This window comes from Liolophura sinensis, chromosome 12 (assembly GCF_032854445.1).
Source record: "Liolophura sinensis isolate JHLJ2023 chromosome 12, CUHK_Ljap_v2, whole genome shotgun sequence".
NCBI classification, from domain to species: domain Eukaryota; kingdom Metazoa; phylum Mollusca; class Polyplacophora; order Chitonida; family Chitonidae; genus Liolophura; species Liolophura sinensis.
This window is the reverse complement of record NC_088306.1, coordinates 13,143,048-13,170,054: the sequence shown is the minus strand read 5'-3', so window position 1 is coordinate 13,170,054 and position 27,007 is coordinate 13,143,048. Positions and strand designations below refer to the sequence as shown.

The 27,007-nt window shown below is 37.7% G+C and overlaps 1 protein-coding gene and 1 long non-coding RNA gene across 2 annotated transcripts in view; one reads left to right on the top strand and one right to left on the bottom strand.

Annotated features, from left to right (window-relative positions):
• LOC135479715 (uncharacterized) overlaps nt 1-9,073 on the bottom strand; it is a 204,841-nt gene extending 195,768 nt beyond the window's left edge. The window contains exon 1 of the mRNA XM_064759618.1: nt 8,296-9,073. Within this exon, the coding sequence (XP_064615688.1) occupies nt 8,296-8,703 (408 nt within the window). The 5' untranslated portion in view covers nt 8,704-9,073. The remainder of the gene's footprint in view (nt 1-8,295) is intronic.
• A 105-nt stretch (nt 9,074-9,178) lies between these two features.
• LOC135479624 (uncharacterized) lies at nt 9,179-26,365 on the top strand. Its single transcript, XR_010445870.1, has 3 exons — nt 9,179-9,470; nt 15,110-15,384; nt 26,237-26,365. It is a non-coding gene; the product is annotated as an uncharacterized LOC135479624 (long non-coding RNA).
• Nucleotides 26,366-27,007: the final 642 nt, after the last annotated feature.

Below are 27,007 nucleotides of genomic sequence, written 5' to 3'. Positions count from 1 at the left end.
AGTATAATGACACAAGCTCTGCTGAGAGAGCACATGTAATGTTTCTGAAAGCAAGAGGTGGGACATACATGCATATGCAAATGGCAATGTTTTCCAGTACACATAATCTTCTTGTCCATGGTGGATTGTCTTGTTTAGCAGTCATTTCAGACTGTCACGGCCAGAAATTTAAATGATAGATAAACGATGTCACTGAACTAACAAAAACACTTTTTTTTTCGTCATGTTTTGGACAAGAAAGACCCATTACTGTCCGGCCATACATTCAAGCAACAGAGTGAAAACGAGAGCACGAAAACAAAAGACTGAACCCCAGGTTAACCGTTAACCAATTAATCTATTAATGATTTTTGAGGTGTGGCAGACAAATTCCAAAACCCATTCAATCCAATATTTTGAAGATTTTCCTGTGTTAGTTGTACACGAAGTTTATCATGCCTCGTACTCGTAGCTGACCAGATGGGATTTGATCGCTGAAAGTGAAATGTTCTTGTCAAACGGCTAACACAAAAGTCTTTGGAAAGATTTGTATTATCAGATATAAGAATGTTTAGTGTTTGATGTTAGTATGATAATCTTGGCGTAAGCAAGGTAATCTCCACATACCTATATTTTTACATTCCTATTAAAAAGTGATAGCCTCTATATCATAATAATTGTGTGGATTTATTTCCGTTTTGATGGCCAACCACCCAGAGCTTATATTCAGGTCAGCACTGACTACAATGTAGGTGTACAGGCTTATCTCACACAGCATCAAATGCAAACCTATGTTGGATATTGTACCTGACATATATTCACCATGACTGCACTGACCCATGATTCACTGACTGCCCTAAACATTCATACGATATGAACAGAAACAAACTGAGAGCAAAAAATAAGTTGATACTAAAGTCATACCAATCCTCATTGAAGAAACGTTTATAAGAAGAATGTATTGAAGGCACACTGTACAAGAAGAAAGAAATTGTATTGCATATACATGTAAGTATTCGCCAACAAATTACACAACAGATTGAGTCCATACATGTACATATTTACTCCATAGCTTACTTTTATTTAAGAGGTTTACTGTAAAACAATCATGGTAACAATCCACTAGCCCAGATTTCCCAGAAAAGATAACAGATAACAAATCAACAATCTATTCCCTTGACAATACTATTAAGCTGATCTTTGTACTTTGGAAAAAAAAGACTTACTCTGTTTCTGTCCACATAAACCTCTGTAAATTGACTATAATATTAACCATGGAGTATTATTCAGCTATTCAATGCATTAAAGATTCTGCTTTATAAGCCTGAGGCTGGAATGTGATTTTTTTTGTATGTAGCTGTATAAATTTAACATTTCAAAAAAATGTTATTGTTTCACTTAACTCCATCATGAAGGCATGGGCAGATGTATATGCTCACATAAATCCAGAGACAAAGGGGACTGATTATAAACTCTGTGGCGAACTGATGTCATAGATTTGTGACTGCTCGATATACCCAATTATGCGCTATGCACGGGGTTCCTTATTTGGTCAGACTGGCCCCGATAGCACAGTTGGTAGAGCATCCGCTTCGGGAGGGTCAATACTGAGTGGAGTCACACCTAAGACTTTAAAAGAGGAAGTTGTAACTTGGCGTTCAGCATGAAGGGGATAGTGCAAGGACTGGTTGATCCGTATCAGTATAATGGCTTGGGCGGGGCAGTTTACTTGCACTTCAGTAAGGCGTTTCAGTGAAGCAGCACTGGACAAAAGAGCAGTGGAAATCCGTTCTGCAACAAGGAGGCACATAACATGCACTCTGAGTATTCCTTCCTCACCATATAACTAAAAATTGTTAGGTACAACGTCAAACCCCAAGCACTCGCTCACTCACTCACTCCTATTTGGTTAGGATATTAGTATCCGGACAGGCTTGCCTTATTTATCATTATACTGTTGGTAGTAATAATGAAATGCTACAAATACATACAAAGCCACATCCAATACACACGCTGTTTAATCCCAAATGTACATGGATTTATTTTCAAAACTCCATTACTTAGTTATCTCTGTGCTAAAAGACTGATGCATCTAATTTCTCTGCAGTCAATCTCTCATACCTAGAAGTGAAACTTTTGATCCATGCTATTTCTCTTCACTTCAAGGTAGATATCCTGAATTCCCCTGTGTAATACATGCTGTACTTGAAAAACAAAATGTACATCAGTGTCGGCTGTCATGTATCACATACATACAAAACATGTACAACTTAAGAATCTTGCAAGTAAATAACTTACATTTTGCAAAGTTTCATATCAAATAATTATATTTTCCATATTTTCATGCAGAGTAGAGAAATTAAGGTAGGTATACATCTGTGACAGACCCTTATTTTCCCTATTCTTGGTATAGAAATAAATAAATGCCTGCTGTCAGTTTGGCCAGCTCTGTTTTAGACCAGAGCTAACAGGCCTGACCTGCCTCTCTGACTTAGCAACCCAATACTTGGAACAGGTTATAAATCAAGCCAGCTTTAATTCCACCAGGGTACCATGTACTTCTGCTGCACCCCACTCCCCCACTCCCCAACCCCCTATCCCACTCCCACCAACCCAAAAACTTGTTGTCATTCCCAGGGATGACAGGTCTCTCACATGTCACACTGCCCCAGTGTTAAGGTACAGCTGTCTATACCTTGCAGGTTGTCACAACCACTTAGGCCAGCACCTTCCCATGAAGAGATTATTTCAATCTCTTGGCACCAAAATACCCTGAATAACCCTAAAGTCTTCAGTGAACCTCAAAACAACAAAATCAGAATCCCCAACTGCATTTTTAAGTCAACAATAATAGGACTGGCTTGTATGTGCTACTGTGCACCGAGCTACCCTTAAAAACGTGACGTAATACATGTGTTTTTTTATCAAAAGAAAAAAAGGAATTTACGCCTTGTACACTATGATAATTATAGTGAAAGATAAATATAATTTAAATGCTGCAAAAGTATGCTGATATTTGATGGACCGTATGTAACAAAATTTCAGTCTGAAACTTTTACAGGAAATTTCTTCTTGGGCTAATCGCACAGTATTACATAACTGTTGAAGACCAGGTCATCCTTCATAAAAATGTTTGTCACCTTCCCATAACTGACCCTATGCAGGAAAGAACCTTATTTATTACTTTTTGAATGAAGTTTTGAATTTTAAGGCAAACTGTGGTTAAAATGGAAAAAGAAAAGAAAAGAGTTTTCAGGGGAACAGTTGACTTAAAACATTTGCGTACTCTTTTGGGTGGGTACATATATGCAGGATGACACAAAAAGAACTGACTGGACCGTCCCAACTGTCTTCCATCAATGCAGCGACCTGTATCACATGATGAAGTTAATAGGGTTAGTCAGTTCATCAAAGTTCAGTGCTTTACCCTGATGGGCACTTTAGTTTTCTCCAAACATAAAACATACAGCCAACCTAGAAGTAAATAATCTTTAACAATTTTGTATAGCATTTAGCTACCTGCAATTTTTTTTTTTTTTTTTTTTTTTTGATTGGTGTTTTACGCCGTACTCAAGAATATTTCACTTATACGACGGCGGCCAGCATTATGGTGGGTGGAAACCGGGCACAGCCCCGGGGGAAACCCCACGACCATCCGCAGGTTGCTGGCAGACCTTCCCACTTACGGCCGGCGAGGAAGCCAGCATGAGCTGGACTTGAACTCACAGCGACCGCATTGGTGAGAGGCTCCTGGGTCATTACGCTGCGCTAGCGCGCTAACCGACTGAGCCACTGAGGCCCCCTATCTGCAATTAAATAGACCAATTAAATTTGTGAAGGATGCTAAAACTTACATGTAGCACTGGCCTACATGTGGTAATGTCTATCCCCTTTAATATGGCCGTAAACTCAAATATCACTGACATTTCCCATTCAGAATCCACACTTATCATATGGTTCTGCTGCAGGCTTCAGTGTAAACTGTTTGTGATTCATATATAAGCTACCAGTATATTCTAATCGCAGAGATTCATATACCCATTTGTATAACTCAGCTCTTCGTCCAATAACAAAACTGTACATCTGCATGTATATAACCTACTGTAAAAAAAATCCCCTAGAATATGTATCCTAGGATCCCTAATGATGATGGTATCATCACGATCATGTGTAGATGTCTACAACCATCTGGTACAGGACATGAGCCACACCACCTGCTGCCAGTGCATTTCACTGCCAAGATCTGTACAACTTCAGATGAATTTCTCGTACTCCTAAAAAGGGCATCCTTCCAACTTTCCTTTCAAAATCATTGAGCTGTTAAGCCATGTCTTGATTACTTGTTAAATGTGTGTGATCAACAGGGAAGAGAATCTTTTTCATCAAAGTCAGCTCAAATTTCTTCTACTACTGACCATTAGAAGTAATCTGATTAGTTTTGTCCATTCTGGTCAAACATTTGATACTTTTAAATTATCCTAATTTCCTTTAAAATAAAGGAAAGCTACAATGTGAGATAAGGTTTATCATACAGATAACTGAAAACCATGTGTAAAAATACTTGGATTTATTTTCTCAGAATTTTTAAAGAGTGTTGAAAGGCATTTAAAAGTCTGAACACTATGGTGGGCTTTATGAGCCATACTCACCATATCTAGGAACTCTGACGTCACATTACCTCTAATATGGTGGGCTTTATGAGCCATACTGACTGTATATAGGAACTCTGACGTCACATTACCTCTATGGGGGCTTTATGAGCCATACGGACCGTATCTAGGAACTCTGACGTCACATTACCTCTATGGGGGCTTTATGAGCCATACGGACCGTATCTAGGAACTCTGACGTCACATTACCTCTATGGGGGCTTTATGAGCCATACTGACTGTATATAGGAACTCTGACGTCACATTACCTCTATGGGGGCTTTATGAGCCATACGGACCGTATCTAGGAACTCTGACGTCACATTACCTCTATGGTGGGCTTTATGAGCCATACTGACTGTATATAGGAACTCTGACGTCACATTACCTCGATGGTGGGCTTTATGAACCATACTGACTGTATATAGGAACTCTGATGTCACATTATCTCTATGGTTGGCTTTATGAGCCATACTGACTGTATCTAGGAATTCTGACGTCACATTATCTCTATGGTTGGCTCTATGAGTCATACTGACAGTATCTAGGAATTCTGACATCACATAACATTTTTTTCCTGATGTTCACCAGAAGGAAGGATTTTTTGGAAATCTTTTCTCCGTAGTCTTTTGCTAATGGATCATGCTCTAAGGTTCATAAGAGTTGAGCATTTGTGTAAATTAGGAACAGTGGGAAATGGGGAAAATTGGACCTGGCATTACATAATTTCATTGTAATTACATAGTATTTATTTATTTGATTGGTGTTTTAGGCCGTACTCAAGAATATTTCACTTATACGACGGTAGAGAGCATTATGGTGGGAGGAAACCAGGCAGAGCCTGGGGGAAACCCACAACCATCCACAGGTTGCTGGTAGACCTTCTAATTACATTGTATGAATGTACATGTGCATGTGTCACATGATTTCCTTTATTTATTCATTTCATTATTGGTATAATGCTAAAAGGTAAAAAATTTTTCATTTATAGAAATGACCTAAAATTTATGAGTTTTACCTGATTCTGAGTTTTGTATTGGTCTTAAACAGGTGTTAGAGGTCTGCCTGGAAGGTAAAACAATATCCTAACTCTTAACTGGATAATTTAAGTTTTGGCACACTCGGTAATATTTTATGGTATTTTTTACTGCCTCTTAAAATGACAGTCAGCATAGGGTGTAGACAGCCAGGTAGTCATCTGCAGCAATCTCAGTGTGTAGACAGCCAGGTAGCCTGCAGCACTCACAGTTTGTAGACAGCCAGGTAGCCTGCAGCAGTCACAGTGTGTACTGTAAGCCAGGTAGCCAGCAGCAGTCACAGTGTGTAGACAGCCAGGTAGCCTGCAGCAGTCACAGTGTGTAGACAGCCAGGTAGCCTGCAGCAGTCACAGTGTGTAGACAGCCAGCAAGTCAGCAGCAGTCACAGTGTGTAGACAGCCAGGTAGCCTGCAGCAATCACAGTGTGTAGACAGCCAGGTAGCCTGTAGCAGTCACAGTGTGTAGACAGCCAGGTAGCCTGCAGCAGTCGCAGTGTGTAGACAGCCACTAGCTACATGGCCCAAATAGGAAAATGTTTCCATCAAATTCAAAGTGAGGTGTAACTGAAAGCTACTTGTGCATCCATAATGCATATTGATTTTATTTTCAGTTTAGATCACTGGCAATCAAACTGTAACTGCAGTATTTTTTATCTCAGCAGCGTGTGGACATACAGAGTACAGCAGTGACTCTTTCTCTGAATGATGACGCAGCTGTACCTGTGCATCTCATTCCAAGGGCTGTGCACTATATGCCAACTCTATTTGACAATGTAACATTTTTGATTTAGTAGCAAAGGCAATAATCTATTCCACTCTAAATGACCATGTAACATTTTTGATGAAGTAGCTCAGGCAATCTATTTGACCATGTAACATTTTTAATAAAGTAACAAAGGCAATCTATTCAACTCTATTTGACACTGTAACATTTTTGATAAAGTAGCACAGGCAATCTATTCAACTCTATTTGACAATGTAACATTTTTGATTTAGTAGCAAAGGCAATCTATTCCACTCTAAATGACCATGTAACATTTTTGATGAAGTAGCTCAGGCAATCTATTTGACCATGTGACATTTTTAATAAAGTAACAAAGGCAATCTATTCAACTCTATTTGACACTGTAACATTTTTGATAAAGTAGCACAGGCAATCTATTCAACTCTATTTGACCATGTAACATTTTGATAAAGTAGCAAAGGCAATCTATTCCACTCTATTTGACCATGTAACATTTTTGATAAAGTAGCAAAGGCAATATATTCAACTCTATTTGACCATGTAACATTTTGATAAAGTAGCATGGGCAATCTATTCCACTCTATTTGACAATGTAACATTTTGATAAAATAGCAAAGGCAATCTATTCAACTCTATTTGGCAATGTAACATTTTTGATAAAGTAGCTAAGACAATCTATTCCACTCTATTTGACAATGTAACATTTTGATAAAGTAGCAAAGGCAATGTTATGCATGTATATATACAGAAATGCTTGTTGCGCATACACTTAATGAAGTAACCTCCGGTAATGTCTTCTCAAAGGTTCTGCATTTGTGGAAATAAAATCTTAACAAATATGCTGTTTTTGTTTTCTCAACGCGTAAGCCTGACTGCATACATAAAACAAATTGGGCCTTCTGATGGATGTGTTCTTTGTAACGCTTGGCTAAGCGTGTCATGCTTTGTAACACTTCTTTAAAGAAAAAGTAAAATAAACGTAACATGTGAAGTGCTGACATAAGTTTACATATACTTCTATAATACCAGTACCCTGTGTATGCTCAGTCAGATAGGAATAACTCAGATTAATAGGCACAGCGTTGGTTTTTCGAGTACTACAACACAACAGAAGGGTTCATTCATGGCTTTGGTGAGGGAATTTGTGCATTTGCTGATGCCCTACTCTCACTTTTCACTGGACGTTGATGGCACTAAGCAGGTGATAATACTTGATGAGCATTGCTGGTATGTTTGCAAACCCTAACATTAACTGAAGACCATGCACCCGTTCTCCACCAATACGGCTGGCATATTCCTGACTAATCCATCTAAATGGACTCACTCAAGAGTGCTGTAAATTTAAAATTCTGACATTCATTGTAACATCAGTGTCACAATGTATGTCAGAATTTTAATATACCTCAATGAGTCCATCTGACAGCCTATGTCACATGTGGGCAAGTTTGTCAGAGACTTGCCAAATTTAAGGTCAGTGGTTTATGCCAGAGACTCCACTTTCCTGTGTCCATTACAGTACCGTAACTCTTCAACCTTTTCAACCAGAAAAGCAGGTTTTTTTTCAGTGAAATTTATGCATACAATTATTATGAAAAAGATGCTATAAATGATTTGGTTTTTTTTTTCAATAAAGATGCAAGCTTCAAAAACTGTGCAAATTATTTCCCTACACTCAGAATGTTTCAAAATATTGGTTGCAGAGGCAGTTGGACAGGTTGAAGAATTAGGGTAAATTGACAGCTATATGATATAAGAGTAAAATTTTTCAGTATGGTGTTCAGACAACATAAATCATTCAAATAATACTGTGTATGTACATATGTTGGTATCGGTAGAAAAAATTAAAATTTTGTCAACATGAAACAACATTGAATGAACAATCTTACCGGAATTTTTTGGTAGACATCAAATACCACTGGTTTTGAAAGCGGTATGTCTAGAGATATAGTTTCGGTGGCGGTAAAGACCATGTCTTCGATAGTGACACCGACAGGGGTAGTCGTTGTGTTGTTTATATACCGACCAGTAACAGCAGCAGGCTTACTGTCAACACTACTAACGTTGTTGTTGTAAAAGGCCCCGATACCTGCGGCCGTGGTCATCAATGGTGTCAACAGATGATCCTTTGGGCTTGACACACTTGTGACAGTCACACCAGTGGCGCTGGTGAAATTAAAAGACTCGGGCTCTGACATATTTTCAGCATGTGCACAGCTAGTAAGAAACGGGTAACACGCGAGTAACGTGAAGGTGTAGACTGCCCATGCGGAAAATCGTATCGATAACCGACCCATCTTTCGTTTTCGCCCACCTGCTGATGCGGTTGCACTTACAGCTATCAAATTTACTTTCTTAACTTGTCACCTATTTTGTCTATGTCATCCGGACGCCAGAATCCCTCATCAACACCGTTGTCTGTCCGCCAGTTTGTCAGCCGACTTTATGAGGCGTTTAGACAGGTCTGTTCAGCGAGCCCGAGGGGCCGAAGTCGACAGCCATACTCTACTACTCAACAGCACAGGGTAGATGTCTGAGAATCAATAGTGTATGCAATTCCGATTACCGTGTTCCCTCCCCTTCGTGTCTAAAGCTGATGTGCATACATGTAGTATTTGCACAAAAGGAAATATTAGAACCGGCTATTTCTGCATTAACAACAACTACATCCAGCTTATCTGATTCTTCTTTAATAAATACAGTTATTCAACTTTCTCTGCCAGGAGAATGAGAAACTCTGGTGCACGCGGGAGTGAATGCAGATCCCGGCACTGTTAAAGAGGCCACCGCGGCGGCAGACAACAAGTGTAGCAGTGCACTGGAAGAGGCAATGCGTCCTCCGATCACACCACTGTCCTGTCTAACATCCACGTTGTCTTTGATGCAGAACAAGTCAGCAGATGTTTGGAGAAGAAAGTAGTAACGACGATGTCACCGATTGTCGATACGTAGATAAAATTTGATATGACAGCTCAAAGAGTGATGCACACTCGGTGTCGACTTCAAAGCTATCATATACCGGTACAACATAAGTCGCCTGCGTGGCGTACACGACCGGCGAGATGTAAGTATTTATCCGGATTGTGTATACATGTACATTGCATTGACAGGTGAAAAGATTTCTCATAAAAGTAATATCGTGCGAGTTAGGGAAGGAACATTTGAATGTACGTTAAAATCGCAAATTGAAAAGCTTGTACGTCATTTCTTAGAGCGCAGTTATTATTTAATTGAAAGTGCAGCGGGACTTTTTCTTATGGTACTAATTTTGGAAAAGAGCAATCGCATACATGGGTGGATATAAAAAGCTGCGATTTCTTTTTCTACCCAGGCCAAAGTTGAGGAAAGTTCAGGCCATCCTTTTATCACATCAGTGGAGCGTCTTCCTCAGCACGCTGCCGTCTGTTGAGCAACCGCTGGTATTTTGAGGAGACGTCAGCGCGTGCTGGATGAAATGTTGCTCATTAACTGTGAGGGTCGCGTGTGGTGGGCAGCCACAAGGCCTATCTCACGGATGGATAATTATCGCTTGTTTCTTGCTTGTTTTCGAATTACAATAAATTGTGCTTGGGGTGTTCCCAGCACAGGGTCCAGCTCAATTATCTGGTACAACTCCCAAGGGAGCCCCATGTTTTTAAAAGTGTAATAGTATACTTTTGTGAAAAATCAATTTTGGTTTAAGTATCACCTCAAACTTATTTTGGTATACAAATTAGTATACATGTGCATGTAATAAATTAGTTTATCTCAAAAGAGATTAAGCAGATAATCCACTTGACTAGGCAGTGATTTGTTATTCTTGTCTCCCTGAGTGTACAACTTGACCTTAGGCAGAGTAAACTACTGTAGTGGTCACATGACACGATGACAACAGAACTACCAGTACTATCCTTACTTAAGGCAGTTGTACATGTAGGTTATGTCTAGGGCTTATGTGTTATATTACACCCAGATTGTATGTATATTGTTGGTGCTAATGCTCAGTAAAATGTAGTTAGAATGAATTTTGTGGGAGTATGTAAATTTTCATTATGTGTGCAGAACTACATGTACATTATATATATATATATGTTTTTACATTTAAAACCCAATGGGAAATGGTGTCAAATAGGCCTATTCCTGTCCTAGCTCAAAATAATGAGGTCACATTAAAGACAGTATGACATTACATAAGAAACTGATACATTGTAACATTGTAGACATTGCTCTGCATTTATGACCTAACAATAGCCAAGCATCCTGCTTCACACTAGTGCCACCTGACGAGATTAAACAATATGTCGCCTCGCCACTGTCCTAGAAATCGTCAGACGCCATCATCCCTTGATCACCGTGCAAATCATGTGATCTTGTAGGCCTATTTATAAGAAAACATTCCAAGATAAATGTACGCGTTGTGTCTATTTGGTTATTTAATAGTGCATCACACTGAATTTAATTTAATGAACTTTAACACTTGATTGGTGGAATGGAAGTTGTAAATGGATAAATGCTCTGAGTGTTTGAGTTAATGGAGGCCTTAAGATTTCCTGAATTTAAATAGAATATGAAAACAAAAAAAATCAAAACAACAACAAAAAAAGTATTTGCTGACTCAGCTATAGAGCGTGAAGCCCTTACAGCAGAGCAACACTTTTTTTACACAAGTACACAAGTAGTGTACTCAGATTTGTTGCCTAATCCAGTGGAGCCTCATCTTGGTTGTGCCATATCACGCACTTCTGTGCCGACTTCAATCAATATAAACTGATTAGGGCAGATCATAGGTGTATAAGCCTAGTTTAAGGTGAGCTTTACCCATAGGATATCCATGGGATAAAGCACTGCAGTGTGTATAAAAATCTATGTGCACAGCAGTTTGGTTTACCAATATCTAGAGTTAAAACAGGCGGCTTACATGGAGCAAGATATAAGAAATTTAGTCAGAAATTACCACCACTTTCTTTTTTGCCTTAACTTCGGTCTGATTTGGATACATTTTGGAGTGGTTTTACACAAGGGACACACACAAGTAAATGTGCATACAGATGACTTCTATCCTAATAGCATGCAGTTTGAACATCATATATGGGAAGGTATCCAAGTAATTCTGACACCAAAGGTGGGAAAAGACGATGATTTTATTGTAGGAATTTAAAAGATCAACTTTGCAAATTCAGTACATTTTTATTGGTGACTGAACAAATGTTTTAACGTTTTGCAAGCATGAATGCCATTTGGACAATGTTAATTTGAAGACCATAAAGCATGTACCTCAACATCTGATGTTGTGAAGTTCTGCATGCAGTAGGCCTTGTGTTGAAAGTATGTCCAAAATATTCACTTGTTTTGTGCCTGCAGTGTCCTTGACAGCAAAGGATCTTACAACCAGGCTCATTTAGCATAATCTGTTACAGCGTACTATTATAATGTATATATGCTCACCCTGTTATACATTCCAAACAGTAAAACTGTCTTTTTTTTGCCAGGTTTACAATTTACCCGTAGGTGAACATGTACTTTCCTCCATCTGCTCACAGATTACAAAAACTAAACAAAGTGGCTAATAAAAATGAGACATTTGTGACAGATAGTTCTACCTTTTTAGTGTGAAGCTAATTACATCTAGGAGTGGTGCTAACTGAGGACTTCTAGTGAAAGTCCTGGTGCAGTCGCCACACACTGTTGTTGCATCAGAGAACAAGAATTAAATGATCATGCACTCTGTCACTGTGTAAGGTAGCCACCTCTGGGTTGAATGACAGCCGTTTTAAGTAGAAGAATTAAGCTAGGGCATCAGTATTGCACACATGTACCAGATACATGTATGTTAACTAATGTGTTGAGTATAAGAGGTTGAATTAAAGTTTAACACAATACCACATTATGTTTGTGTTATCTTCAGAAGACAGAATTTGTCGTGCATGCTGATTGACAAGACAAATTCAGGCCGAGAAAAACTGAAATTTTCATGTAACTTTTCTGACAATTAAATACTAGCAGAAATTAGCAGCGGAGGTCAAACTATTGAAAAATGTTGTGTAACAAATTTTAAGTACATACATGCATGAATGCCTCTGAATGGCTGATGGAGTATTTTTACGCGTCAGCCTATAATTATTATGACATTGCTGCTAAAAATTAATTGTTTGTGTCATTAAAGATGCAAGCTTCTATAAATTGTGCAAATTATTTCTCTACAATTAACCCATAGTTCTATTAGAATGTTTCAAAACACTGAATGCAGAGGCAGTTGAAAAGGTTGTAGAGTTAGAGTAACACAATATCTCTTAAACAATTTGCCCCAAGAGCACCCAACTTATACCACACTTACACATTGTCAAGACGAAAAACTGTATCGATTTTTAGTGACCTTGAATAATTTTTTCAATTTTTTCAAAGTTTACTAAACATAGATATTGGAACATTGAAAATTTTGTGTCATTGTTCCATTACAATCTAACTAGTGAACTGCTGTCTCTTCAAGAGAACTGTTATCTCTTCAAGAGAACTGTTATCTCTTCAAAAGAACTGCTATCTCTTCTGCTATCAACAGTTCAAGTTATTGAGGTTCCAAAGTGTGGGTGAATGTTCACGTCCTTTTCCTTGTAAACATTTTGACTCACATTTCTTTATATTATTCCAAAGTCATTCATGTCACAAGATAGGTTATTACATATTTCTAGCTATAAAGGAAGGTATATATTTTCCATCCCTAAATTACTTTATATGATTTTGCTAGGATAGTGTGAATATTAAAGTCATGCATACCTGTAGCGAATTTTTACTTCATGAAATGATGGAAATTTAAATAAGCATGAACATTTTTTTAGTATTGAGGGTTTCAGTTAATACTTGTAAAAGTGCATATAAAAGGAGAAGCAGTTTTACATGAAAACCACTCTTACAGCCGTCCTTAAAACTTTATTTGTTGGGAGTGCATGACCCAATCCTTCCAGAGAAAATATTGGGTAATTTAATTTTGACTTTTGAAATTCTATCAAAAGTCATAAAACTTTGGGAGTAAAGCTCTTTTGAGATGGGCTGTTTGTGTTACTCTAAGAAAACATATTTGGCCTAACAAACAGGCCACTGAAGTTAAGGCTGCTAATTGTACATACATGCACCCAGAGCTTTAACTGAACTTTTAACAGTTACCTCTTTGGTCTGTGGTTGAAAATCTGCAGGTAGAATATCCATGAAACAAGTTTGCCATCAATTATGAGCCCCTCCCCAGAATAACCTGATAAATGTCAGCTTTTCCCCATTAATTATCAGAGACTGTTACGTGATGAAGATTACCGAGAAGTATTGGGTAAACCTGCTACTTCACAACCATATGGTAAAAGACTGTATATGGCTGCTCACTAAATAATGAATATAGGATGTCATTAATATCCCTGTAGAAGTGGCCACAAAAAGTGTGAGTGCCACACAAGATGGAGCAATCAATTGTGTTAGATAAACCTATACCCAGCTACATCGATCATGCTGGGAAAAAAACACTACATGTACAGGGCATTTATGTATGTGCACAGAGAGATGTTTACATGTAAGTGTACTTGTACTTATTTTCACAAGGTCATATGCAGGCAATATTATTTCATAACCTCAGTGAGCCTAAGAAAGCCCAGATTGATAAGACGGCATGAATTTAATGTTGTGAATTTATGATTCAGTATTGCTTACCAATCAATATTTTCCATTTTAGCCAAATGTTTGATCAGTGTATTTCAGTGTGTTTCTTGATTTTGACCAAATTTAATTTCTGTACTGAAAAGGGTGCCCAAATTAAATATGCCGCATTTCACACTTTGTATTTCATTGTATTTTTAATTTAAATTTCCATATATCCTTAAAATGAAGGCAATTATAATACATTGAGTTGACAGTAATGTGTAAGTACATTGTTCCATGGATAAAAAAGAATGTAAGTGCAAGAGTTTAGGGACCTGTATCTATTCATTCAGGCTATTGTTCACAAAATCCAGTTTGTATTGATATAAATGTGCGTATATGTGTGTGGGGTACAAAAGACCAGTGGTGGTATCTAGTGAAAAGGCTGTATTCCTTGTTGGGGATTCAATGATAAATAGACCAACAACAAAAGCATCTTCAAAAATGACCTGGCATAAGAAAGGAAACTCAAAAGGTGTTATCTTTCGTCTCCTGCGAAAAATGTGGTAGAATGTCATTCCCAAACAGAAGCCAGTGTAACCAAATACTGAAAGTTGAGAGACTCATTCCAGGTGCAACTCAAACAGGTTTATTTGCTGGCATAGGTTTACGGGGGTTGCTGACTGCAGTTTTGCGATAATATCAGAGCATAAAATTTAACCTTTGCACACTGTATCTGTTCCCTTGCATGCAGTCTGCAGTACAGTATATTTGTACATGGGAATTAAGAGTAGATAAAATTATCCATTGTAGTAAACTGAACATAAACATGCATTCTTCACTGTATATGAATTCATCAGCTTTAAAAATATGCTCCTTTTATGTCTTATGTTCATCGTGTACAGTGTGTGTTAAAACTGTCTGATTGTGAGTTTATGAAGTATTATGCATGTAAAAGCTGTGATAAGCCTTAGAAAAAGCATACAGGCACATCGTCACTATGCCTTACAAATAGGATAAATATAATAGCATTTGAGTTCATGTCACTATCCCGTTGAGGTTTAGAATATTAAATAAATTGCCATTTTTCTCTCTCATACTTTTCAGACGGCTCACAGATGAATGACCCAGAGTAATTTCCGCCAATACATTCATCTTCTTGGGAGAGAAATTTACGGTCCTGTTGTATTTGACACAGACATATCTTCATGATGGTGTGGAACTCTTCGGTGCTTAGTCCAGTCACTGTCCTGTTGCTGGTGTACCTGATTGGTTGCCATGGTGATGACAAGCCAATACAACACCTCATCCTACTGGACAATTTGCCGGTGTCTATGGATAGAACATCTCCACTTGTGTTCACCATTCGCTCTGATTACAAGGTAACTGACTGTCTGTCTCCGAATCTGTCCATGTCTGATAAATTCATTCCTTAACAGTGTCCTTACATGTAGACGAAACTGAAAAAGGCTTTTAATTATTTTTGATGGGTGGTTAGAATTTGTGATCTTTAAATTCAAAGAGTATTCAGTATAGATTATTTATGAAAGAATTTCCTCTCTGAAATTAAGACCTGATTTGATCCTCAAATTACTTTTCAAGTTAACTTCATATGGATTTACATTTAACATTTGTTGAATACTATCCCAACTACAGAAAGCTTTCATGAAAAAACAGTGAAAAACAATTTTCAAATGTCAAATGCAAAAATGGTAATTGATGACATTGTTAACTGTAACAACTAGATTCCAAAGATTCTTTTTTCCATTTGATAAGTTGACACCAAAAAATGTTGCAGGTAACTATATATAACCAAAAATTATGGGTCTACAGATTGACAAAATGGCTGCGCAGGTAAACTTATTTTGTGCGGACGGCTAAATGGGGGATGAATATTATTTCCAAACCCGTGAAGGACCTGCATATAATTTTAGTGTTATTTTTTCCATGGTAACCATGTGCTGCTCATAGAGACCTTATGTTGATATGGTAATTGGCATTAATAGTAGATCATGGATTTCCCTGAATGGTCCAGTTGGGACATGAGTAGATGACAGAGAAGAAGTCAATGCAAGATGCTGTAGGTTGGGTCTCCAGCGGAGGCCAGCTCAGTTTGAAAGAGTCTTCGTCGGTTCAGTTTTAAAGTAACAATTATTAAGGTGTGAAATAATAGTCCAGACCCCAAAACTTTTACATGTTTTATAGTAAATGTATACATGAATTTATATTACGTATCACATTCTTCAGAGTTTTGTGAAGAAATTTTAGTTGTACTGGTACATTGCATTCTGATCATCAGCTTACACTTCATGATCTTCATTATCAGCTGCTTGTAACAGGCTGCAGAAATATATTGAGTAGGCTTAAACCAAAATCAAGTAAATAGGGTAACAAATCACCTAATGTGTTTTCCTGCTGTTATTTGCTCCATGAGCTGGACTCGAACTCACAGCGACCGCATTGGTGAGAGAGTCCTGGGTCATTATGCTGCGCTATCGTGCTAACCAACTGAGCCACGGAGGCCCCCCTTGTAATTGTTATTGCCTTCTCAGTAGCCTTCATCTCAGTAGCCTTCTATTTGATGGGATGTGCCATGTGCATTAGTATAACAATGACAGGTTTGGGCTGAAATAACCAGCTGACACCTATCTATAAACTGATCAGTGTACCTCACAGGTAGACTGAAATGGCTTACAGTGTATTCTCTGGGCAGCCTGGGAGGTGTCCATGGGACAGTGTGGTTGATTCAGATCTATACTACCAGTGTTATAATACATTCTGCAGCAGTGACAAGACAGTTTATTGTGACATCTGTAAGACTAGAATAAGAATTGAATATGATTAATATGTTTTAATGTGCATATTGCTGGAAAGGGGGGAAAAGAGTGTTTTGTGTATAAGCTAGTGCATTATGAAGACTTTAGACGAAACAGCTGTACTAGTACAGTGTAAGGTATTTGTGTTTAACAGCTGTACTTGTACAGTGTAAGGTATTTGTGTTTAACAATAGAACACTTCAGTCAGTTAATTTATGCAAAGTGGCAGGCTGCATTTTGATCGAATTAATTTAACTGCTGTCCTAGAGATAAAGATTTTACAAACACCCATTTTATTTGTTCTCAGAGATTGGTTAGCCATGCTCCCTGCTTAACTTCCACATTTATATTTCTGAAAGCTAAACTGGGAAGATGAAACAGACCTCATATCTAGTGCAGGGAAAACTACATCAGCTCTCAGCAAGCACTGGACAAACCTTCCAACATCAATCCAGGCTCTCCCCATTTTGTTGATTATGGATGAGGTGCATGAGATGAACTTGGATGTCAAATCCATGATGCATCACAATTTAATACTTTGTGCATGCATATACATAAGCACATGATTCATCGAACTATGACATAAGTCCTTCACATCTGTTGTAGTTATACTTGTTGAGAAGAGCATTGGGGTTAGACAAACATTGCCTCTGAAATACAGTAACCTTGTGTGACTGTGATTTTAACTAAAACTCATATAAATGTAGATTTATTCTTGTGTAACAACTTGTGAAAGTACAGGTACAGATTAGCGTAATAATTTGGTTACACCCACCCTCCCAGATGTTTAATAACATGTTAGATAGAATTCATGGTGTACTCAGGTACATTTTTTTTGTAATCAAGCACAGATAATGATACCAACCACCCAGTTATTTTCCCTAAACTACCGACGTTTATGTAAAAATGGCTGCCTAATAGACATGGAAAACCCCGTCATTTTGGTTATTTGGGTGATATTAATGCTGTCCAAATTGATTCTAAATACCAGGTACATGTACTTGTGTATCAACTATGACAAAATTGAAAAGTGTTTCATTTATAATTGGGCAAGAAAATTGTTTAAAATTCTGAATAAATAACAACACTTACCAGTTGAGGGAAAGGGCGTTTGTTGTGAAGAGAATATATTAATGCGCAGTTTTGCAAATACATGTACGTTCAATTTGTAGGCATCTATCTACCAGGCAGTCCTGTGAGGTTTCTTAACAGTATAAATTGCATTGTGACAGAATATTTTGCTGAAATACTTCTAAACTTTTTAGGTACAGCCACTCCCTTGTATGTAACAAATAAAATAAGGATCAACAGTGCCAACTAGATGACAGTGCTGAAAGGCATTGTCAGTGGCAACTGAAGCATCAAGGGTTTCAATTTGATATTGAAATCTTGGGTTTCCTTACGTTTTTATTATGAGCAACAGATCTATGCCAAAATGAGATCAGTACAAGTTAAACACAAGTTGCTCAATCAATGAAATGAAATTCAAGGGACATGGGCCCATTCCAGTGTCTTTCATCCAGCTGTATGATAAGGTTTTGGCAAACTGCCAGCTGGATCTGTGAGGCTTTTGTGAAATCCTGCTGTCCTTCTCAGAAAACTGTGACCAAGTAGCCAGTTAAAGTAAAGATAAAGTTTACCTCCAAAATGTCATTATCTGTTCAGCATGTTTGGTTAGGTTAGAGGGGAAGGCTCCAGCTAAGCGGCTAGCTGTCAAAGGTCACCAGATTTCTGCATTTCCCTATTGGTTTTTTGAGGCTGCTTCCCATGAACAAACTCACTCTTGTGACGCTTGATACACAGATAAACATGTAAATATTTGGGAAGATTGCTGCTCCTTCCTTCTGGGAAGATGTTTTGATACATGACTGGAAGAAAAAGATGTAGACTGCAGTTTAAGGGGGCTCAGCTGTAAACGGGTTTGCTTATTGGATTTGTTTTTATATTTTTGTTTTGTTTTGTTGTGTTTTTTTGTTTTACATAGACATTGGCATCATACCGTAACTTATTTGATTGTATTCATTGATGTGTGTAAATTATATATTAATAGATGGATTTTGGTGAAAACTTGCACAGTGTGTTATAGATAGACGAGTTATAGGCACACGTGTACCAAAATGTACTGTGTATGCAGATTTACTCTATGGTGTTTTGTCTGTTGATATATTATTATGGAGATAAATTTTGAAGGAACAAAATTCATGTGAATGTGTGTACACATACATGTACATCTATATCTGTGCCTCTGTCAGCACCTCTGCCTACACTTCTGCCTCTGCCTACAAATGTGCCTACGTCTACAACTATAGTTGCACCTCTGCCTTTGCCTACATGTACATCTTTGCCTATTCCTACACCTCCACTTCTGCTTAATGTACGTATACCTCTGCCTTCACCCTTGCAGGTATGGCATTTCTGTAATTTTTCAAGGTTTTTGCATATTTGCAAGGTGTTTATTCAAGTATATTCTGAAGGCATTATTCTGTGTTAACTGATAAAGTTATACTTTTTTGTGAAGCCTGGACACTGGCCAATCCATCCAATGTAATTTTGTCTTCAAAATCAAATTTAAAAAGTGCATCAATTGCACTGAAAGTTGCTCTTTCATGGGCGAAAAGCTTGAGGAATTACGGCATAGTATTCATTTTCATGGATTTCACAATCCACTGAAAGCATTCATGCTTGATCCTATTGTCTCGCAGATTATTATTATTCTCACTAAAATTATGTGATGTTTTTTTTGAGAAAACGGCTAATCAGACATTTATGAAACATCAGTATGTTTTAGATAACGGACCTGAGGTTGTGCACCTTAGCTTTTCGAAAGTTTTGAACCCGTGACTTAGCTGCCATGTTGGATTTTGTGCTAAACAAAAAAAGACATGTTTATTTACAGAACAGCTGATGCGATTGAGCTGGAACTGCAGCTGCGCAAAGCCTATAGGCATGTTCAATTTGTTCATGAGGACTTTCTTGGTTGAAAATTGTACAATCTCGCCATTGGGTAAAAAATGTCATGTGACTGAAAAACTGCTAATACTTTCTACACTGTTGAAAATTTCACTGTGGGAAATAGTTTTAATACATCTGATTCAGTTTTGGTTGCTGATTGTGAGTAATTATGCAATTTTTGCGAAATCGAAAGGGATGTCCTCAAAGCTAGAATTGGGTATTTCTCCTTAACAAATGAAGCTTGTGACACGGTCATAAGGCCCAGCATCATCTCAAGGAAAGGAGACAAATTTAACATAACCTGAAGTGACATCTGCAAACTGGAAGTTGGACATGCCAAAAAAAAACTCCCATTTTTTCTACATGACCTACTCAGCTGTAAATACTGTAATAATCCAACATCCATAAATCACTGCAGGGGAAGTGATATCTACATGACTTACTCAGCTGTAAATACTGTAATTATCCAACATCCATAAATCACTGCAGGGGAAGTGATATCTAAATGATTGCTTAGCTGCAAATACTGTAATAATCCAACATCCATGAATCGGGGCAGAGGAAGTGATATCTACATGACTTACTCAGCTGTAAATACTGTAATTATCCAACATCCATAAATCACTGCAGGGGAAGTGATATCTACATGACTTATCAGGTGTAAATACTGTAATAATCCAACATCCATAAATCACTGCAGGAGAAGTGATATCTACATGATTACTCAGCTGTAAATGCTGTAATAATCCAACATCCATCAATCGGGGCAGGAGAAGTGATATCTACATGACTTATCAGGTGTAAATACCGTAATAATCAAACATCCATAAATCACTGCAGGGGAAGTGATATCTACATGACTTATCAGTTGTAAATACCGTAATAATCAAACATCCATAAATCACTGCAGGAGAAGTGATATCTACATGATTACTCAGCTGTAAATGCTGTAATAATCCAACATCCATAAATCACTGCAGGGGAAGTGATATCTACATGACTTATCAGGTGTAAATACCGTAATAATCAAACATCCATAAATCACTGCAGAGGAAGTGATATCTACATGACTTACTCAGCTGTAAATACCGTAATAATCCAACATCCATAAATCACTGCAGGGGAAGTGATATCTACATGACTTATCAGGTGTAAATACTGTAATAATCCAACATCCATAAATCACTGCAGAGGAAGTGATATCTACATGATTACTCAGCTGTAAATACTGTAATAATCCAACATCCATCAATCGGGGCAGGAGAAGTGATATCTAAATGATTGCTCAGCTGTAAATGCTGTAATAATCCAACATCCATGAATACTGTATAAGGAGAAGTGATATCTAAATGATTGCTTAGCTGTAAATACTGTAACAATCCAACATCCATCAATCGGGGCAGGAGAAGTGATATCTAAATGATTGCTCAGCTGTAAATACTGTAATAATCAAACATCCATGAATACTGTATACGGAGAAGTGATATCTAAATGATTGCTTAGCTGCAAATACTGTAATAATCCAACATCCATGAATCGGGGCAGGAGAAGTGATATCTAAATGATTGCTCAGCTGTAAATACTGTAATAATCCAACATCCATGAATACTGTATAAGGAGTAGTGATATCTAAATAATCGCTTAGCTGTAAATATTGTAATAATCCAACATCCCTGAATCAGGGCAGGAGAAGTGATATCTAAATGATTGCTCAGCTGTAAATGCTGTAATAATCCAATATCCATGAATACTGTATAAGGAGAAGTGATATCTAAATGATTGCTTAGCTGTAAATACTGTAATAATCCAACATCCCTGAATCAGGGCAGGAGAAGTGATATCTAAATGATTGCTCAGCTGTAAATGCTGTAATAATCCAACATCCATGAATACTGTATACGGAGAAGTGATATCTAAATGATTGCTTAGCTGTAAATACTGTAATAATCCAACATCCATGAATACTACTGTATAAGGAGAAGTGATATCTAAATGATTGCTCAGCTGTAAATACTGTAATAATCCAACATCCATGAATACTGTATAAGGAGAAGTGATATCTAAATGATTGCTCAGCTGTAAATACTGTAATAATCCAACATCCATGAATACTGTATAAGGAGAAGTGATCTAAATGATTGCAATAATCCGACATTCATAGAACAAACTTTTGTTGTCCTAAGTTTGTGAGCTGGCAGACATGTTGGGTTACTAGGAAAACATTAGAACATTGTAACATTCTCCAGAACTCTGTGTCTTACTTTAGCACACGTATCAAGTGTTCAATGGATGCTGTGTGGAAAAGAAAAAATACAATGTGTGAGCAAATCAGGTATTAGCTGTCACAGCGGAAGTGAGTAAGTAATTTGAATTGAAGACCCTGAACATATTGCCTGATGTAGTTTGATGTCCTGATCACGAATCTGGTCTTATCTGTTTCCTGCCATGTATACTTCTGTCCCAAATTGCCATCAAATTGTAAAAAATTGCAGTTTTTCCCAATACTTGCAGGTCACATGACGAAAACTGTTATAGCTGTAAAGCTGAAAATGGCGTAGTGAACAGAGCTAAATGTGTGCTTTATGTGTGCTGAAAATCATTTAACTGTGTTAAAAAAACTCGGAACATTATAATTTTTCCAAAATTGTGGAAAGGCTGAGATACTACATTTGGCACATTTACAGGTACATGTTAACAGTGTACATACAGTGTATTGATGGCTGAAAAAATGTACGCTTTTAAGTAACTTGTTAATATGTCAATGCCTAAAGACACCTGTCAGCTGAATGGATAATGAACTTGGCATAATACAGAAATACTGGCTAGAAGCTTGATGCTTTAGCAGCTATATTCATTAACATATATGTGTTATATATACTTTGATTCAATAACTATAAAAATGCTTTATAACTATTATAACAGTGCTATATATGATTGCCCTAAAATTTTACCTGAAAAAATGCATTTTTAATGGCAAATGAAGGTCATCAGTCATTCTTTATAATGCTTAATCTCCTGTAAGTTTATTTTCAACATGTTAGGTTAAATACAGTCAGTGTATGCTTTTCTCAACACATAAGACAAAATATTCATGAGAAGGTGGAGAGACTTTAGGACAACAGCCTGGTCAGGATTTAACCCTGGGGGTTTGCTCAGCTTTAGGGACAAAAGGCCAGACCTGTCACTGACAAGACTAAGTAAACAGATGTAAACAGTCTATAGACCAGTCTGTTCTAAGCCAAACCTCTGACCTACAGAACCCATAAATGGATCTATTATACTCTGTTGGACAGATGACTGGGGACTGGTTTGAATGGTTGGACAGAGGTCCTCTGATCTCTACCCTCCAGGCTGTAAATACTGTAATAATCCAACATCCATAAATCACTGCAGCGGAAGTGATATCTACATGACTTATCAGGTGTAAATACCGTAATAATCCAACATCCATAAATCACTGCAGGGGAAGTGATATCTACATGACTTATCAGGTGTAAATACTGTAATAATCCAACATCCATAAATCACTGCAGGGGAAGTGATATCTACATGACTTACTCAGCTGTAAATACTGTAATTATCCAACATCCATAAATCACTGCAGAGGAAGTGATATCTACATGACTTACTCAGCTGTAAATACTGTAATTATCCAACATCCATAAATCATAGCAGAAGTCATATTTTCATGACTTACTCAGCTGCAAATACTGTATAATCCATAATCACTGCAAGGGAAGTGATATTTTCATGACTTTCTCAGCTGCAAATACTGTATAATCCAACATCCATAATCACTGCAAGGGAAGTGATATTTTCATGACTTTCTCAGCTGTAAATACTGTACTTAATACTGGAGCACAAATACTCTACATGTAATTAGCAAGAACCTATAGATCACTGCTGAGGCTGCCATCACATAAGTGAAACATCCTTGTGTATGGCACAAAACTCCAGTAAATAAATAAAAAATCACTCCAGAGATATATGTCCACCTGTACCATTCAAATGTCCCAGATACTGTAGGAAATAATCCAAACCCCACAAATGACTGCAGAGTGATATTTATTACTGTGATTGGCTTTCAGATATATTTTACTGTAATAATCCATTGTTCCATTCTGGCCTCTTGTCTAGCCAGTACATGGTAGAGTAGATGCAGTCTTAATGGGTACAAGTACATGAATATAGAGGCCCAGTACTACAAGCATTTGGACTGAAGTTGGCCTGTACTACAAGCCCATGCATTGTGATCAGACAGGGCATAGTGTGTCCAGGGTGACAGTTTGCCTCCATTATGTTCAGCACTACAAATATGTGACGTGCTGTAAACTGGCTCTATACTGTTATCAGGGAGTCATTGAACTGACATATGAGATACACACTAAACTCTGACCAATGACATCATACCAGTCTAGCATACAGCCACTAAAACAACTTCCAACCTGTTCCAAAAAGCAAAAAAGTGTCACCCTTCTTAAATTCATGTTTACTGATATTTATGCTGTTTTAAACGTAAGACTTGGATATTATGCACCTCCCATAAACATTTCCACATCATAGGGGAAATAGTATTGAAAAAAGTTACATTTGTCACTTGATTGAGTGATGTTACAGCAGTCAGACACAAACAGAATTCTGACACTTGATGGACTGGTGTTACATCAGTCAGACACAGAACTCTGACACTTGATGGACAGATGTTACAGCAGTCAGACACAGAACTCTGACACTTGATGGATAGATGTTACAGCAGTCAGACGCAGAACTCTGACACTTGATGGACAGATGTTACAGCAGTCAGACACAGAACTCTGACACTTGATGGACTGATGTTACAGCAGTCAGACACAGAACTCAGACACTTGATATGACATAGAACATTTCAGGCATTAACCTAAAGAGAGTGTGGGTACAGGCTAACTGAAAAATTTCTGAGAGTGACTTTTATGTATCTTGAATTAAGAAAGTAGCTTGCATCTAATGTGATGCTTGAATGTAAGCAAAATTGACAATCTTCTAATATGTAGTAACTTCACAACTTTATAGTTTACAATAGGTTTACAACAACAAGAACCTTAGTACGGGTATTCTAAGGTCTCGAAAAGATATGATATTAGAGCGGGAGAATTTCAAATACTTCATAAATTTTCATATACTGTTTGACACATACAGTTCCCATATAGGTGAGTGTAATCACATACTGTAGAAACACTCTTTGTTTTTCAAATACATGTAAGCTATGTCACATGCTTGATAATAAATCTGTTCTGCAAATACAGTTATCAAACAAGAAATAAAACTGGTCCAGTTGTAGAGAATTTTTTATGCTTATGGTCTTATGTATACCAGTCTAATTTCACAGCCTGTACAAATGAGTATCTATTTGTTAACTGACTTGAACGAAAGCTGTGTCCATGTGAGGAGAACCAGGAATGGCGACACTGCTAAGGATTTCACAGTATTCATAATTCAAATTAAGTCTGCTAATTAGAGGGAGCCGGGTCAGTGGAAAGTGGCTTTCAGATAATCCTGTATATTCATCACTCATGGTCACAGGTACCAACACACTTAATATACGTGTAGCTCTGTGTACATGTCTGTGTATTAGTGGTGGACCATACATATATATAGTGGGGCCTCTGTGGCTCAGTTGGTCAGCGCGCTAGCGCAGCATAATGACCCAGGAGGCCTCTCACCAATGCGGTCCGCTGTGAGTTCAAGTCCAGCTCATGCTGGCTTCCTCTCCAGCCGTACGTGGGAAGGTCTTGCAGCAACCTGCGGATGGTCGTGGGTTTCCCCCAGGCTCTGCCAGGTTTCCACCCACCATAATGCTGGCCGCCGTCATATAAGTGAAATATTCTTGAGTACGGCGTAAAACACCAATCAAATAAATAAATAAAATAAAATACATATATATACATAGGAGAAAAATAATAAAACGCCTTCCTAACTTTCTACATTTTGTTATATTCCAACTGCAGTTTCAAACTTCATGTTATTTTCAAGAATAGGAACATGTAACTAAACCACTGCCTGTTTTGACATGCACGTAACATGTTCCGTAGTTACTGGTAACACATATCCTATATAAAGACCTCTGTGGACATTCATTATTCATATTCCTTGAAAATAACATGAACTTGAAACTTCAAACAGTAATATAACATTTTGTAGAACACTTACAATGTAAGTTGTAATATAGCAGAATGTAGAAAGTTAAGAAGGGGTTTTGTAATTTTTTTTCCTATGTAAATTCTCCTCACCAGTGGATCTTTCTCTATTTCTTCAAATACATGTTTCTCTATGAATATATATCAGTACTATGGTACATGGACTTAGCCTGCAGACATTTATTGTACTAAGGGAAAAGTAGCAGAACTTCCATGAACATATATCTATTGTCTACCCTTTTTTTTACTATTGTTATTGATAAAACAACTTATATTGTACCATATTCTTACAGGGCATTGTGGAGTTTCAAGAATCGGACAGTTTCAAGTTTTGATGAACATAACAGCGCCCTCTGTTAGAGATGCTTATTACAGTTCATCATGAGGCTATAACTCAGCATGGGGAGTTACTACTGCAGGTGGTATGTACACATAGACTGTTTGACAGCTGCATGTTTATATAGACTGTATACCAAATTATTAAAAAATCTTCTCACACCACTGGTAACTTTTACATATAATGGAGAATTAGTGTAATTCTGGGAAAAACTCATTGTGTCTCAGTGTTTTGGCATTATGTACTGAACAAAAAAAAAGAAACTTCACATTTAAGAAATGAATTATATTGAAAATGATTTATTTAATTGGTGTTTTACGCCTTTCTCAAGAATATTTCACTTATACCATGGCGGCCAGCATTATGGTGGAGAAAACCCGGGCAGAGCCCGGGGGAAACCCACGAGCATCCACAGGTGGTTGCTGGCAGACCTCCCCACGTACGGCGGGAGAGGAAGCCAGCATGAGATGGACTTGAACTCACAGTGACCGCATCGGTGAGAGAATCCTGGCTAGCGCGCTAACCAACTGAGCCATAGAGGCCCCAGTATAGAAAATGTGTGTACAAGGTTAGTAATATGACGACTAACATGATGGCATGGTCTAAACCTGACGCATCCGACGATTGCAATTGTGGTGAACTGTGCAGGGTGCAAGCAACATGCTCTTTTGTGACATGACTACAATTTCATGTGGCTGAGCACCAAGACGCATGTAGATTGCCCCAG